This window comes from Schistocerca americana, chromosome 3, assembly GCF_021461395.2.
Source record: "Schistocerca americana isolate TAMUIC-IGC-003095 chromosome 3, iqSchAmer2.1, whole genome shotgun sequence".
NCBI classification, from domain to species: domain Eukaryota; kingdom Metazoa; phylum Arthropoda; class Insecta; order Orthoptera; family Acrididae; genus Schistocerca; species Schistocerca americana.
In genome coordinates this window covers 494,914,179-494,931,663 of record NC_060121.1, presented here as the reverse complement: position 1 = coordinate 494,931,663, position 17,485 = coordinate 494,914,179, and the positions used below count along the sequence as shown (strand labels likewise).

Here is a 17,485-nt window from a genome sequence, read left to right as displayed (position 1 = left end):
CCACCAAAGCACTGTCCCTTGTATACTGTGCATAAGCGACAGTGCCGACGTCTGTATATGTGCATATCGCTATACCATGAATTTTCTCACTTCACTTTAGTGTGACCAGGCATTATGCACAATGGCGGTAAATAGCTGCGTACCTTAGCGTGATATAGCGTCACAGCACAGGGGTATTGCAGGGAGATTATCCTATATAATGTCTGGTCAGGGGTTCGGTAGTTCTCGACTCTCTGTATACAGGCTATGCCTGTACACTCAGGACCGTTGAGGTGTCGGTTACACACGAAGTGAAGATATTGAACGCATGGAACGGCCTGCGTACTCCCCGGACCTAAATCCTAGGACATGTCTGAGGTGCTCTTGGCAGACATATTTCTCAAAGAATATTCTCTCTCAAAACCGTGCAAGAACAGAAAACCACCTTGAGAGAGGAGTGCGACAATGTCCCCACAGGACTCCTCAACAGTTTGGTATCCAGAATGAATAGCAGGTCCAGTGGCTGTGCATTAGTGGCCGAGGAGGGTATATTCCTTACTGAGAGTCTGATGTCCATCTTAAAGTTGGGAATCTGACCTGCGTCAAACATAAACATAAACATTGTTTATGTCTATTATCCTGCTTCCGGATGTGGTGAAATCTGTACCATTTTTCGTCGTAAATATACCACTCCACCTCTATTACATATGTATTCTGTTCCATGTCGGCCATCGTCCCTTGTGATTATTTCAGTCCAACAATGCCTCTGTTCCTTAGCAATTGTCAATCAGTTATTAATAGGATATTAGATTTATGTACATGAGAAAAGAGGGAACAATAAGACAGGAAGACCAAGAACGAAGTGCTCGGATTAAAAAGGATGTAAGATAGCGATACAGTCTTACGCCCCTACTGTTCAATCTGTACATCGTAGAAGCAAGGACGAAACCAAACGAAAAGTTCAAGAATGGAATTAAAATTCAAGATGAATGTATATCAATGACAAGATTCGCTGATGACAGGGCTATCCTCAGTAAAAGTGAAGAAGAATTACAAGATATTCTGACCTGAATGAACAATCTAATGAGTGCAGAATATGGATTGAGAGTAAATCCAAGAGAGGTGAAAGTAATGAGAAGCAGCAGAAGTAAGAACGGAGACAAAATTTAACTTCAGGATTGGTGATCATGAAGTAGATGGAGGTAAAGAATGCTGCTACCTAGGCAGCAAAATAACCCACGACAGAAGGAGCAAAAAGGACATAAAAAGCGGAGTACCATTGGCAAAAATGGCATTACTGGCCAAGAGAAGTCTACTAGTATCAAAATAGGCCACGACTACAGGAAGAAATTTCTGAGAATGTACGTTTGAAACACAGCATTGGATGGTAGTGAAACATGAACTGTGGGAAAATTGGAATAGAAGAGAACTGAAGCATAATGTGGTGCTACAGAAGAAAGTAGAAAATTATGTGAACTGATAAGGTAAGAAATGATGAGGTTGTCCGCATAATTGTCGAGGAAAGGAATATATGAAAACACTGACAAGAAGAAGTGACAGGGTGGTAGGACATTGGTTAAGACATTAGGGAATAACTTCCATGGTACTAGAGGGAGCTGTACAGGGTAGAAACCGTAGAGAAAGACAGAAATTGGAATACATCCAGAAAATAATTCCAACGTCCAGGCTGAGGTGAAAAGTTTGGCCCAGGAGAGGAATTCTGGGCTGGCCGGATCAAACCAGTCAGGAGACTGATGACTAAAAAAAAATTTCTTTACGTGGGTTACCCATCTGGTTAATTATTTTCCAAAGCAGTCTCACAATCCACAACCTTATATGTCGGACGAAGCTATAGTTATCTTCTCTCACACGTAACACCAACCAATGCACTTTACTTCATGGTACTGTTATACAGTTATCAACAACAACATTATTCGCTTATGCAAACATATTGTAAAGTGTATGACCTGAAATGGTGAAAATTTCGGCACACTACGGTGAGACTGAAAAGCGCATGGTAAACGTGGAGCAACTGACCTGTGGACAGTGGGGAGACCATGTGGAAGGAGACGGCCATGCCGCCAGCGCTCTGCCCGTGCAATGTGATTAGGTCCGGATCACCGCCGAAGCTCGCGATGTTCTGCCCAACCCACTTCAGCGCCAGCAACTGGTCCTTGAGGCCCGCGTTGCCAGGTACCACCTCGTCGCCGGTGCTAAGGAAACCTGACACGAGTGATTGCTGCTGCGTCACAGTTACCGCACTACTATACAGGGTGTAACGGGTGTAAGTGCAGATATTTATATATGTGGCATATTAATACATACAGAACACACATCAGAGAGTTCGTAGTCTTTTCTGTGCGTCGATCAGTCTTCCCACCAACATCTCACGAACTTTACGACGTTCTCTGGGTGGCTGTAAGTGCACCAATAAGTGGTTTGCGCCTGTCTCTATAGACTAATTGCTTCGCGTCCACGTCTCCATACTTCAACACTAGGCCTGCTGCCCAGGGGAAAAGAAGCGCTAGTGGCTTGCTTTTGCTTGGAGGTACTAACTAACTTAAAAAGACACTACTCCTAATAGCTATATTTATTAGTCGGTAAATGAAGTGAATACTGATGTAAACTTGTTCATTACACTGTCCTCAGTCAACATTTGAAATATCTGCACTTATACCCGCTACACCCTGTATAATGTCTTATTTTAAAGGTAACTTCATGTGTTGTTAAGGCATTGTGGTGATTTGATCCTTAAAAATGAATAAAAATCTTTAAATTCTAAAATATTATAAGGTCGTGCCAAATGTTTTAGTATGTTTCGAGTTCCTTAAGTTCTTCATCATTCAATAAACGTTTCATACAAGAGAAAAGTTGTTTACAGAAGCAAGTAGTTTACACAGTTATTTCCATTCACTAGTAAGTTACGTAGTCACTTTTTAGGCAAACTCAAATTAAAGGCATCTTTAGATTCAAAATTGCGTTACAAGAAAGGAGGAATATACGTGCTCCATATACGATCCCCCAACCTGCTGGAGAATGTTACGTTTCACGTAGATAATGTGTTGGACATTAAAATTGAACTAAAAAACTCTCTGCTAACGTATACATGTAAGCTCTACACTCCGAAAATATAAATTCAGATTCCTTAACTTGCTACCAATAACATCCATGACCTATGTAGAACGAGAAGGGTCAAGAAAGCTTTTCAAAGTAAGAAGGAAATACTGGAAACGTTAAAAATTACTCGTTAATAATAAACAGGCTAAACTAAGAAGCTCCACTGCTCTTATTTTACTTTCTTTGGAACACTCTGAGCCGAAACTAATCGCTCCTGCATCGAATCACTTCAGGTGTAGTTCATAGACTGCTGATTAGAAACGCAAGACACAAATAAGAAAAGATTTGCGATAATACATTCATACTGATAGTGCTATGGAGTAGAAAACTATAAGGCATTGCGGGAGATGACAATACATAGTAAAATGAATATCCTACAAGAAAGGCAGTCCTGTGGAAAGACAGAACACGATGGAGAGGCTTGTGTTCCCGACAGACCCAGCCAGTGGCTGGAAACTTTCCAAGATGATGATGATGATGATGATGATGATGATGATGATGATGATGAAAGGCAGTCCAACTGAATTTTAAAATCTGAAGTTTATTATTCACAACTTTCACCTCTTTCAAAAGCCTCTAGGAAAGAAGGACGCACAGAAGAAGCTCTACCTTTTTGCACTATTGTTTCAACTATGTTATCAAAGTGTACATCGTTTTTTCTGTCTAATCGATACTGTTTTAATACTCCTGTTGTTCTTGGAATAGTTCATATTATCAATCACCACTCCCAAGAAATAGGTAGGTTCGGGCATGATGGAGTTAGAATTTCAACACACTTTCCAGAATGGTTCCTTCAAAAATTGCAAGTCCGATTACAACCGCAATCTCTTCATAGCGAACTTGTTTCCCATCAAATGACAATGGCGTCGCTATTGAAACTCTACAGTCTTCCTTCCCTTTATCCCTGCTTATTACTGAACATAGTTATGCTAGCACTTTTCCTGGCTGAGAACATCCTTTATAAAGGTACAGACCACAGACATGACAGCAAAAAAATAAAAACAGTGCTGACGTCGCTTCCAAATTTCGACGATATTAACTGGTTTAACGTACTTGGTACCGCTTCCTCCGTTTTCTCATGTAGTGAATCGCACGCAGCACGTATGGGGAGAAATCGGATATCAGCGCATGTATGAGTCACGAGAAAATGGTTCATTTGTTATGTCTACAACAAACAGCGGTTGTGGATAGTATGTGTCCAATTACTATGATTAAGAAGCCACAGTGAGAATTCTGTATGAAGCATCTAAATGGTTCAAGATTCAGAACGTAGTACGGAAAGGGTGCATATTGTCACAATGTTCATTCAGTATATATGCAGGACACATTATGAGGCATCCCGCGTTAGGTGAAGAAGAAACCGGAATTAAACTAGCTGGGATGAAAGTAAATAACCTTGGATTTGCTGATGATACCATCCTGATGGCAGTAAATAAAGAAGAATTAGAGATCCACTTACTTAAGGTGAAAGAAGGAAGTGTAAAGGCTGAACTAATGTTCAATGTGAAGAAAATAAAAATTTGGAAACTACATCCACGACTTCATGACATGTGAGAGGAAGAACAATGGTAGTTTTTACTACGTTCAATTACCTCGGCCTCCAGACTACTGCTGATGGTGGGTGCAACCACGAAATCAAGAGACGCTTGTTACTTGGTAGAAGGGCAAAGACCAATCTTAACAATGTGTTAAGGACAACAAAGATACGTATAGTAATGGCTATGGTTATTCCAGTTGTGAAGTTAGAATACGATATCCAAACCGTAAGAAAGGTTGAACATCGTGGAATATACTTTCTTGAATCGTGGTGTTGGAGGAAAGTCCTTAGAACAAATAGGTCGGTATTATAGTTAAGTAATGCCAGATTGCTTCTTGAACGGTCTGGCACTGAAACAAAAATTGACATACTGTGGGTACATCGTGAGAAGACATGATTGGCTGTAAAAGACCTTAGTGCCAGTAAGTTCAAAAGCACAAGTAGAAGAGAACAGGAAAGGATGAGATGGATTGACGGCATCACACAAGTTATGGATTCCAATCTGGATATTCTTCTGAAGATAGTACAGGGCGGAAGAAATTGGCGTGCTTTGGTTAATGGAATTTCGACATTCATTTCACCAAAAACATATCTGTTTGAGATCCGCCTTCCTTAACTATTACACCAAACGGAAATCTTTTGGTTAATGGGATCACAGAGAGCTGGAATAGATTGAAAGAATAGAGAGACAGAGACAGAGAGACTATTGATTTGTCAGTAATTTTTATATACAGTTTCAGAAAAGTGTTTTTGGTCGTTTATGGGCTACCAATGAAAAGAAACAAAAAAGTAATTCCCGTATTCCTGGTGTTGTTCCCGTTGTGATAATCAATCTGATGCAGCTCATCATGTTATCTATCCTGTGCAAGCCTCTTCATCTCCGACTAACTACTGCAATCTACAGTTGTTTGAACCTCCTTACTGTACTCATCTCTTGGTCTCCCTCTACAATTTTAACCTCCTACATTTCCCTCCATTACGTAACTGGCTATCCCTTAATGTCATAGAATGTGTCCTATCAACTGAGTCCATCTTTTAGTCAAGCTGCACCAAATGTTTTTCTCCTCAATTCCACCCAGTATAGACTAATTAGTTACATGATCTACACAGCTAATCTTCAGCATTCCTCTATAGCACCACGTTTTTAAATCTTCTGCTCTTTCCTTGTCTGAACTGTTTTCGTCCGTTCGGGGCTACACTCTAGACAAATATCTCCCGGGAAGACTTTCTACTTAACAAATTTCTTTTCTTCAGAAACGCTTTTCTTACCATTGTCAGTCTACAATTTATACCGTCTCTATTTTGACCATCATCAGTTATTTTACTGCCCAAATAGCAAAACTCAGCTACTACTTTTAGCGTCTCATTTCCTAAAATAGTTTCCTCAGTTTCGCTTGATTTTACTCGGCTATAATCCCTTACACTTGTATTGCTTTTGTTGATGTTCATCGTACATCCTTCATTCAAGACACTTTACATTCCATTCAGCTGCTCTTCCAAGTCCTCTGCTGTCTCTGCCATCAGCAAACCTTAAAGTTTTATTTCTTCTCCATGAACGTTAATTCCATCACCAATTTTTCCCTGATTTCCTTTAATGCTTCCCTCTCATGTCTCTCGATTCTTATAACTACCGCCTGCTTTCTGCGCAAGTTGTAAATAACTTTCGCTCCCTATATTTTTCCTGCGGTACTTTCAGAATTGCAAAGAGCTTATTGTAGTCAATATTGTCAAAAGTGTTATGTAAGTCTACAAATGCTATAAATGTATGTTTGCCTTTCCTTATCCTATCTTCTAAGAGAAGCCGTAGGGTCGGTATTGCCCCGCGTCTCTATTTATTCTTCCGGAACCCAAACCGATCTTCTCCGAAATCGATTTCTACCAGCTTCTCCGTTCTTATGTATATAATACGTGTTAGTATTTTCCAACAATCACTTACTAAACTGATAATTCGATAATATTCACACCTATCAGCACATTGTAATTATTGCATTCTTCTCGAAGTCTGCGGGTATTTCGCCTATCTTGCCACCAGGTGGAATAGTTTTGTCATGGATGGCTTTCCCAATGCTCTGTCAAATTATTCTCGCACTATCGTGTCCCCGTCTCATCTTCATCCACGTGCTCTTCCCTTTCTATAATATTTCCTTCAAGTTCGTTTCCCTTTCCCTCTATATACTCTTTCTGTTTCTAAATTTTCTATTCTTTGCTTAGTACTAGTTTTCCATCTGAGCTCTTGATGTTCATACAGCTGCACTTTCTTCAAAGGTCTCTTCAGTTTTCCTACAGGCTGTCTCCATCTTGACCGAATTTTTATAAGACATAATAATTATAGTAAACTTTCTTTCGAATTTCGTTAATAACAGAAGTTAGTGTAAAGCAAAGGAAAACTGCTCTTTGTGTATGCACATAATCCCAAGTGTGATGATTCTTTCTGTGCGCTGCACCAAATTTAAAATATTCACCTTCACATACTGTATGATCTTCTTGTGACAGTAACACGTTACTTTGGAATCAGAAACAGTTTTCTTGCGTTTCATTTCTTCCTTAGCTGACGTCATCTGAACCACTATTTCTGCAATAATTCAATTTCATTGACTGCACAATGGCACTTGTTCTATCTGCAGGCCGGCCGCTGTGACCGAGCGATTCTAAGCACTTCAGTCCGGAACCGAGCAACTGCTCCGGTCGCAGGTTGGAATCCTGCCTCGGACATGGATGTGTATGATGTCCTTAGCTGAGTTAGGTTTAAGTAGTTTTAAGTTCTAGGGGACTGATGACCTCAGATGTTAAGTCCCATAGTGCCCAGAGCCATTTGAACCATTTGAATCTATCTGCAGGTAGATCAACTTTTAAGTTATCAGTTATATTTAGTGGCACATCTGATTGTAGATCGTTGATGCAGTTAAGGAAGTGGAATAGATCGAGAATATAAACTTGGAGAGTGGAGACCATCTCAAGTTTACCAGCTAAGCAGGGGAAGCAACTTAGCTTATCCCATGGTCTAGATACACACCTAGTGGCCCAAGCCGATAATTGATGGTGACAAGAATGACACCATAGGAGACAAGGAAGTCAGGTCCGTACTGCTGGTCTGAGCCACTGCCGTAGGTGAACCCCCCTCCATGGATCCAGAAGAGCACAGGAAAACCTGAACCCTCCCCTGGAACGTCAGGGACGAACACGTTCAAGTAGAGGCAGTCCTCGGAGCCATCTCCCGTGTCTTGTACGCAGTCACTGCCGTATTTAGTAGCATTGTATACACCTACCCAGTGCGTTGCCGGCTGGGGATCCTGGAAAACATAAAGAGAAACATCCGAAGACATCATGAACCACACTGCAAGTGCACCATTTGTTTTTGGTGCCTGCTGATGTGATCGCATACATGTTCATTTCATTTCAGCGACATTAATCTTATTTACATATCTGAAGGAACTTTGTGTCGTTGAACTCTTTAGGAGCTACGTAGCGTGTCAGTAATGTCAAACACTGCAACTATTATTTTTCTTTGACAGATGCAAAACTTTCACGTGATTTGCACGTGTGACTTCATTTGTCACACGCACGTTAAGATTCTATACATTTATAGATGAAGAGAATTTGATTAGTATTATCTACAGGTTCATCCCAATTTGCCTTTAATTTGCCTCCAATACGTCTGTTACTTCTAGTGACAGAATTTGTATTATCACAGATTACGTGTTGTTGCTTTTTTTTCACTGACATTCGTCCAAATATTTTATATTTGAAATCTCAGATGTAGGCAACTTCAATATTCCCTTCAAAATTCGTAACAATCATACCGAACGAAACGTAAGTCATATAAATAATTTATAACGACTATCAAACCTCTTTTCAGTATTAATAAATGTTATATTAGTTCTCTTACAAAGGAGTTCAAGATGAAAAAAATATATTATTGTTCGACCTACTACCCAAATTATTTGCAAATTCAGAGTTACTCATAAACACGCATCCAATTCAACAAAGCTATACCTTCTACATGCAAGATAGAAGCATTGGATGAGGGCGCGATTATTTGGAGGGGAGAAGGGTGAATTTAAACTTACGCATCGAAACTAAGCGTTTACCATCGTGTAATGGGTATAATTTGCCGGTTTCAATGGTTGCCGGTAAGACTATCCCACCTCCCGGTTTTCGACCTCCATGCCCAGAAAGAATTCACACAGCTCTACACGTTTTTGTTTATCACAGTCATAAAGGTCTTGTAGCAATTGAATCCTCCACGGGTAGAAACACGCCGCAAAACAAACTAGACAGACATGTGAGAACTAGGTAAGTTTTGCATGCCATGACGAGGAGAGTTCTGTGAACTACGGGCAAGAATCTGTAAAAATGCGCTATACGTCTTGAACGATCCCTTCGCTCAACATGTGGATTTTCTCTTACGTAAACAATCAGTGCCTTGAACTTGCTGACGCTGATCCTCTCATCGAATACTTTGAGCAGTATGAGGTGCGGTTCTGTACCCTCGACGAAAATCAACCCACCAATTTGTAACTGAATTGCACCTGTTGAAACGGAAGAACGCGAAACACCTCTTGTTGCTGTGTTCTTACCATATCGACTCGACGCACACTGGGCACTGAACGATCGAAGTACTGCGCCAGAAGACCTCCATCATCAATCACATAGACCGGAAACTTATAACGAAAAGATAAATATTTAGTTTTGACGTGTGAGTTAAAATTCTCTCCAAGTTTATATCTTCATTCTTGTACACGATGCAGTCTTGCGAAATCAGATGAATGTTTTTGAAACATCTTTCTGGACTACTCAGCAGGCAGACAATAGCTTGGTCAATTTTTGAATTCTTAGGGCGACAAACGTTAAAGTATATTTACAGCATTTTCAACATTCTGTTTCATAATAAACTATGATTATAATGTTTTGTTAATGTCCTTAGGTTTTAAATTCTTTACTTATTGTCTTTCTGCCCCTATACTTGCTATCTAATCACATACGCTACTTGACAAATGTAGATAGTAGGCTGCATGATAGCTGCTAAAGAACAACTGCCGCCTGCTAAGGAACAACGGCCAATTGCTACGGAACACCCAAAAATTGCTACGAAACACCAGACCAGTTATAGTAAAGGAAAACGTAGAGGACAGGACATGTTAACTGCAGCGAAGCCGGTGCACGAACACTCTACGTGGATTCGACAGTCCATGAAGTACGGAGTTTGGTACAGAGTGTTATGGAATCGATTAGTGCGCCATTGCGTGTAGCACTGCAACATGTCTGCAAGACACCATTTGAGCTATTATGATTGTGGACGGGTAGCAGGACGGGTCGAAACCAGTCAAAGTGTCACTACTGTGGCCACAGAAATGGATGAGTCCAAAAGTGTCATCTCGCGATTAAAAAAAGCCCCTCAAGGTGGAAATGTTATGTGAAAGCATGCCGAGGCTCTTAGATGAACCACCACACCGTAAGAGGATCGATACGTAGCCCTAGTGACGAAACGGAACAGACATCTCATTCCTACGCAGATCGCTATATACCTTGCAACCGTTACGTGTACACGTGTCTCCACCAGAATTATTTTCTGGCGATTAAATCAGGCTAGTTTGTGTGCGCAGAGGCCTGTTCCACATCAACCACTCAATCGTCGGGAAAGAGGTCGTTGTTGTAGGGAACATGTTGTTTGGGGTCAGCAGCAGTGGTTCAGAGTGATGTTCTCCAATGAATCTAGCTTCACTGTGGCACGTGGTTCTGGCCACTCGCTAGTGTGGAGAGAAGAAGTGGGGGGGGGGGGGGGGGGGACATGCTACACACCACAGAATGTTCATGAATGTTATCGGTAAGGCCTACGCGCTGTGGTGTGGCTGGCATTATGCACAATGGCCAAACACCATTGCATATATTTGCGCGAAGTCCTATTACAACACAGCGTTTATGCAGAGTGATTATTCTGGATCACGTGAGTATGTCTAGGGGTGCGGTAGGTCTCGACTACCACTTTATGGACGACAGTTCCTGCCCGCACAGGACCTCTGAGTATTTGGACACAATGGAAAGTGATGGTATTGAATAAGTAGAATGGCGTGGTACTCCCTCGGCCTAAACGCTAAAGAGCATGTCTGGGATGCTCTTGGCAGAGGTGTTTCCCAACGAACATCCCCTCCTAAACCGTACAAAATCTGAAAACAGCCTTGAGAGAGAAGAGGGATAATATCCACCATGGACTCCTCAACAGTATGGTAGCCAGCATCAATAACAGGTGGAAAATGTGCATTAGTGCCCGAGGTGGGCATATTCGTTACTGAGAGTCCAATATAGATGTTATGTTGCGAGTCTGACCTGTGTCAAGCAAGAATGTTATTTATGTCTGTTATTGTCCTTTCCCAAGTGGTGAAAGTTGTACCATTTCTCGTTTTAAATATACTTCCACTAGCTATGTACCATGTTCCGTGTCGTCCATCATAGCCTCTGATTATTCCCGTTCAACAATGCCTCCGTTCTTTAGCAACTGTCAAGCAGCGTAACACTTATATTTACTATGTTTTCTCTCCATTTTCTTCCCTTCATTTTTATTGTTAACCTTTGTACACTGATGCAGTCGTTACTGGTTGGGTCATTAATATCTCATAGGAAATTTTAAGACAATTATCATTCAGAGTCTAAGTGATATTCAAGTAAACAGAAATACTAAAAGCAGTAAATTCATCTTGAACATTAATGAGTACGAGCTCTGTGCTGCTGCACACTTACTCACCCGGAAACGTAGCTCTCCAACGGGTGGTTCCGCGTACGGGATACCCAGAAACGCCGTGTAAGTGGTATTGTAGACGCTAGTAGCCGTGGTTCCAAGTAGAGTACCCTGTTCCACCGTCACCAACACATCCTCGGCCTGCAATGACATGAAGCAGCAGAAAGTAATCTCAACTTGCAGTACGAGAAAGAGCAAGGATTTATAACACGTGACAGTAGTATAAACAGCATTATATTACACGGCACGCTGCCAACACGTTTGGATATACTTATCGCACATTGCATTCCATAGCTAGTATTACAAATACGCTAGACGAGAAAAAATTAGGCACCCAGAATACATGGTTAGAGATCAATGTAACTTAGTACGGGTGCACATCATCCGCAGCTATAGATAATTAGCGTTTATACCTCTGTGACAGATAGAACGGCCACCAGAATGTATTTGTGTTGTTCGTGTGTAGATTCGTTACAAGACCTTGGGTGTAAACAACATTAGATGTTGAGTGATAACTGCGAAGCACACTGAGATGATGCATACCTTTGTGAGACACCGTTATCAGCACCTGACTGAATCAGGGAAGGGCCTCCTCAGGGATCTCCATTTGGCCATTTATTTAGTAGGATTGTCCATTCCAATGTGACAATGGACCGATGTTGTACTTCATGGGAAACTGACGGCAGGCATACTCGTCGTAAAAGTTCTGGTCGAAACGTGTGGTCACCACAAGGGAGGATTGCCGTATTGTGCACCAAGTACATCGAACACCTTCACATCTGTGACTGCCATCCGCGTACAAGTAATGTACTCTATGCAACATTCTGTGCCATCCCGCACAATCGGTCGGAGACTCACAGCAGCCTATGCGTCCCACACATAGGGTGCCAGTAATACCACCACACAGACGGCTGTGTCTGGAATGGTGCCGTGACTAGGAAGCACGGACTGCTGATAAATGGCGTCGCACTGTTTTCTGGGATGAATCGCGATTGTGCCCTACCCCAGCTGACTATCGTCTGCGATTATGGCGGCGGCATGGGCAGGATTATCATTTTGCAATGTTTTGGAGAGGCCCGATGGTATTACTCCCAGTCATGGTGTGTGCAGCAATTGGGTATGACTTAAGGTCACGGCTAGAACTCACGGACATCCTGTGTCCTCGTCTGTTAATTCCCACGCGACAATAACGTGGTGCTAGTTTTCAACAAGACAAGGTTCGTCCACACATGGTAAATGTCTCTATGAATTGTGCGTGACGTTGAGATAGTCCAGTGGCCAGTGATATGCCCAGATGTGTCCCCAATAGACCATGTGTGGACCAGTTCGGACATTAACTTCGTCCCAGTGCCATTATCCAGGATACCATAGGTTAGTCACGACTGTTATGCCCCAGGAGAGGATACAACAACTTTGTAATACCCTTCCCACATGAATCAGTGCACGCATCCTAACTGTAATACATACCATTCTTGAAATTTTCCAGCGTAAGGAATATTCCATGAAATTTTTGGATTGCAGCCGAATTACGTAGACTTGTTGCCACGATATTTAGGTTGAATGGCTGTCAGCCGAAATATCGTGGCAAGAAGTCGACGTCATCCGGCTGCAATCTCGAAATTTCATGGAATAGTCGTCTGTTATTATTTTTGTCACTGTAAAGGATACGCTCAGTAATGGAAAATTGAGAAACGAAATTCGTACCAGAGACATAATCTCTACAACGTAGCAGTGCCACTTCGCATTTGAGTATTATATTGTGTCATTTATGCAAAGAGAGTGTCGCGCATTCTGCAATGTAAATGTGTTTTTACTGATCAAATACGCGTCCCGTAGTGTATTGCTTTCAGGTTTCAGAGCACAATTATGTGCCCACCGCTAGGGACTTTAGTCTTTGTAAACTTTTTTCTAGAACACTAATATAGCGGTTTTCTGAAGTCGGCGGAAACAAGCATCGCGAAGCACAAGGGTTGCCGGGTAGGCGGTAGTGGCGTTGTGATTCAAAGCTCTGACTAGTGCACCCAGAGGAGCCATTGTTCCTCTGGTTTGCGTTGTGTACTGAACATCTACTAAATTAGAAGTCAGTGCTGAAATGTTTCGTGTAACTGATGTCAAAGTATGCTAGTGACTACTCGTGGTATATGTCAATTCTGAAAAAACTACTGAGTACTACCGCGCTTTCTCACAGAGCAGACGGTTAAAATTGGCAGCGACCGAACACAAAAAGCTAAAAAAGCGTACTCATACAACTTCCATTCGTGCAGGGCCCATCGATCAAGGGAAAGTTTACATTTCTTATCTGACAAGAGGAAACCGCCAAAGGTCGCTGCCTGATAAAGTCGAAATTTTACAGGATGAAAGATGTATGAAAATAACGGGACATCTATGTTGGTTTATTCAATAGTTTACGAGCAAATGATGTTCAAAGTTTCGACTCTACTTCATCAGTCCATTTGCGGTGAACCCGTGGTCTACGGGTATCGTCCTTCATGTCTCTGATTAATAATCAAAACTTTCTGTGTTCCGGTTCAAAACACAGCCAATGCTTCATTTTTTTGGGAGGGGGATGGGGGACTGGAGGCCCTAGGGAAAAAAAGGCACAGCTTCGAATTTTTGCGCTCCGTTTTCCGATTCAGTCTTATGTTCTTTTCCTAAAAAGCTGTCGCAGAAGTGTGTGACATCAACATTTTTGTGTCATAGTTCAATACGATGGAATGATTGACAAACGAAATAAGTATTCCAAATCTTAGTAACGCTTTGAGTATCAATGGCTTCCGTCTGAAACCACCATTTAATTCATTTTTTCATACGAAACCACCTATGCTATTGCAAGACAGAGACGTCTAGTGTACGCTGAGGTACTTCTAGAATGCAGTTCATTGTAGCAGTCATTTATACTGATCAACCAGAACATTATAACCACCTGCCTAATAGCCCGAATGTCCACCTTTGCCACGTATGACAGCGGCGGCTCGTCATAGCATAGAAGCAATGAAGCCTTGGTAAGTCGCTCGAGGGAGCTGACACCGTATCTGCACGCACACGTCACCTAAACCCTGTAAATTCCGGAGAGGGGGGGCAATGTGCTCTGACGCCATCTTCAAATCACATCCTAGACGCGTTCGATCGGGTTCAGATCTGGCGTATTAGGGGGCCAGCACACCAATTGGAACTCGCCACTGTGTTCCTTCAATCACTCCATCACACTCCTGGCCTTGTGACATGACGCATTGTCTTGTTGAAAAATGCCGCTGCCTTCCGAGAAACATGGTCGACATGAAGGGATGTATGTGATCTGCAACCAACGTATGATACTCATTGGCCCTCATGATGCCTTGCACGAGCTCCACTGGACCCACGGATTCCCACATGAATGTTTCCCTAGAGCATAATGGAGCCCCGTCAGCTTGTCTCCGTTCCGCATTAGAGGTGCGAAAGAGTTGTTCCCCTGGGAGACGACGGATTCGCACCCTCCTATCGGCATGATGAAGAACGTGTCAGGTTTCATCAGACCATGCAACGCTGTGCCACTGCGCCAACGTCCAGTGCCGATGGTCACGCGCCCATTTCAGTCGTAGTTGCCGATGTCGTTGTGTTAACGCCACATGCGTGGGTCGTCGGCTGTGGAGGCCCTTCGTTAGGAGTGTTCGGTGCACTGCGTGGTCAGGCACACTTGTGTCTTGCCTGGCATAAAATTCTGATGTTAATTCCGTCACAATTCACCGCCCGTCCCGTTTCACCAATCTACCCGGCCTACGACATCCGACATCTGTAATGAGGGGTGGCTTTCGGCCCATCACAATCTGCCCTCGGTCAGACTCAAGAGATCGCGCACCAACCCTATTCTACACATGGACAGAACACTCGCTGATACTACATGCACCTTGCGTGTGTCTGCCTAGCAGTCATTCCTCGCCAGTTGATGCTACAATCGAATGGATCGGTTTATATCGATAGCATGCACCTACCTCCTCCGTAGATCTGCAAACTGAAGCGAGTATGGGCCAGTCCCCCACTCTCTCTACCTATTAAGTCATAAGAAACAGCTAAAAGGTGTTTCAGAAAGTTACCAGAACGAAAAATGCTCCTATCATAGCACAAAAAAGACGAATATAGAGATGTAAAAGAAGAGAACCAGCTTTTCGACTTATCTGTCAGCTTTAAAGTCATTTAAATCAAAACGTCTTGACATACTGGCGCTTTTTCACTTTTTAATAATGGTACCCAGGTCACGTAATATAATGCATCGTGTCACATAAAGTAACATGATACATGATGTCATGTCATATAACATCACGCGTACAATCATATCATTCATGTGTTACGTCGTGCAATCGCGCAATATGACCCAACTTGTCATTAAAGTTTTGGATGCATGCATCCCCACTCTCGGATACTTCCTATTATAGATGCACTGTCACTCTCGATTGCTTCCTATTGTAGATCCACCGCACTCTCTAGAAGCACATAAATCTGTGTCTACTTGTTCTTATACGCCTCACCATACTAGTAACAGGTGGTAGTTTTGAATGAGAAATTGGTCCCTGGGAAAAAGTCACCCCCTACCAGCCAGAAATTAAAAAAATTATTTTAACGTCCCACAAGGAACAAATCCACCCCCAGAAGTTTCATCCCCCCCCCCCAATAAAAACTTTTTTAGCTATATGATATTACATATATTGTCTGGTATGGCTGGTTAATCCTCTGGATTTTGGTGACAAGAATCAGGGACTTTGGCCTATAAATTACAAGCTGCAGGAGTGTTAAGATCCTGCAGTTAAGAGAGCTCAGTGCGCTGGCGAAGAAGGGTTATCTCGTAAAAAAGCGCTAATGTGTCAAGAGGTTTTGATTTAAATGTCTTTGAAGCTGCCACATAATTCGAAAAGCTCGTTCCCTTTTCACACCTAAATGTGCCCAAGGCCTATTCGCCTTTTTTTTCTATGATAGGAACAGTTTTCATTTTGCTTCTAAACTTTTACTCTACCATAATTTTGACATTAGATCGCCATAGCTTGGCAACCGATGTAGTTTTTTATTGACCTGGGCAACGACTGATCAGATATACGTTTTTTACTGTCTTTCGAACTGTGTTGCTTATATCGTGGCAACGGATAAAGCTTTCACAAAACAACAGGCTACCATTAATTACATGTATTTTTCTATCTTCTTACAAAATTTGTACCGATTCGCCCAAGTTTGAAACAGAAGTTGCACTCGTAAATAAACTGACAAAAACGTATTTTTGCGCGTGAAATCCGAATGACACTAGATTTTTTGAAAGTGATTTTTCAATTTTATCCTACGAACACACTGTTTATTTATTTGATTTAAACCGTTTTTGCACATAAAATTCACGAAACAAAGTGTATGTGCAACATTTAGCTCGACTTCGTTTTGATTTTTTCAATTTACATACCTTTGTGCAAAGTTTGAACCGATTCGTACTAAAATAAAATATAGAAGTGACACGGTTCAGGAACCTCCCAGAAAAACTTGTTTTTTTCACTTAAAAACCAAACGAAGCAAAATTTTTTCCAAACGGTAAAAATTTATATTACAGCAAAGTCCGATGCACTGGTGTACCAAGTCTAAGCCATCAATCTCGCTTCCACTCCGAAGGTATTTAATGGTGTGGTGAAAAATCCGAAAGGTACACGTACAAATGGTGTCATTAGCTGAGCATTAATTTCAGCCTTTTGTAAAAGGAAGTAATTGATTTGCACGATTTGCCTAGGCGCCAGCTCCGGTTTATCTTTCAAACCTTGCTTAATGTGCTGTAACATAGCTACAGTAAGACAGACATTCGAATGGTTATACAAATAACCGCTGGTCCGAGCTAAACCAAAAGCTTTTTGCAGCATGTTCTTAGCTCCAATAGGACCCGAGCACCAAGACATCCACAAACTGCGATTCTCCGTGTGGCCTTTTCGTACATACTTGCTGCACCGCGGACCGATCCTCCTGCTGCTCCCCTTACAAATCACGGCGGGGAAGGCCGGCCGAAGTGGCCGTTCGGTTAAAGGCGCTGCAGCCTGGAACCACAAGACCGCTACGGTCGCAGGTTCGAATCCTGCATCGGGCATGGATGTTTGCGATGTCCTTAGGTTAGTTAGGTTTAA

General features: G+C 42.1%; 1 protein-coding gene across 1 annotated transcript in view; it reads right to left on the bottom strand.

The window, feature by feature from the left end:
• Positions 1-17,485, bottom strand: part of LOC124607108 (cholinesterase-like) — a 104,403-nt gene that overhangs the window by 60,851 nt on the left and 26,067 nt on the right. The window contains exons 2-4 of the mRNA XM_047139305.1: positions 11,373-11,507; positions 7,647-7,923; positions 2,017-2,202 (exon numbers count right to left, since the gene is read on the bottom strand). Coding sequence (XP_046995261.1) covers positions 2,017-2,202; positions 7,647-7,923; positions 11,373-11,507 — 598 coding nt within the window. The remainder of the gene's footprint in view (positions 1-2,016; positions 2,203-7,646; positions 7,924-11,372; positions 11,508-17,485) is intronic.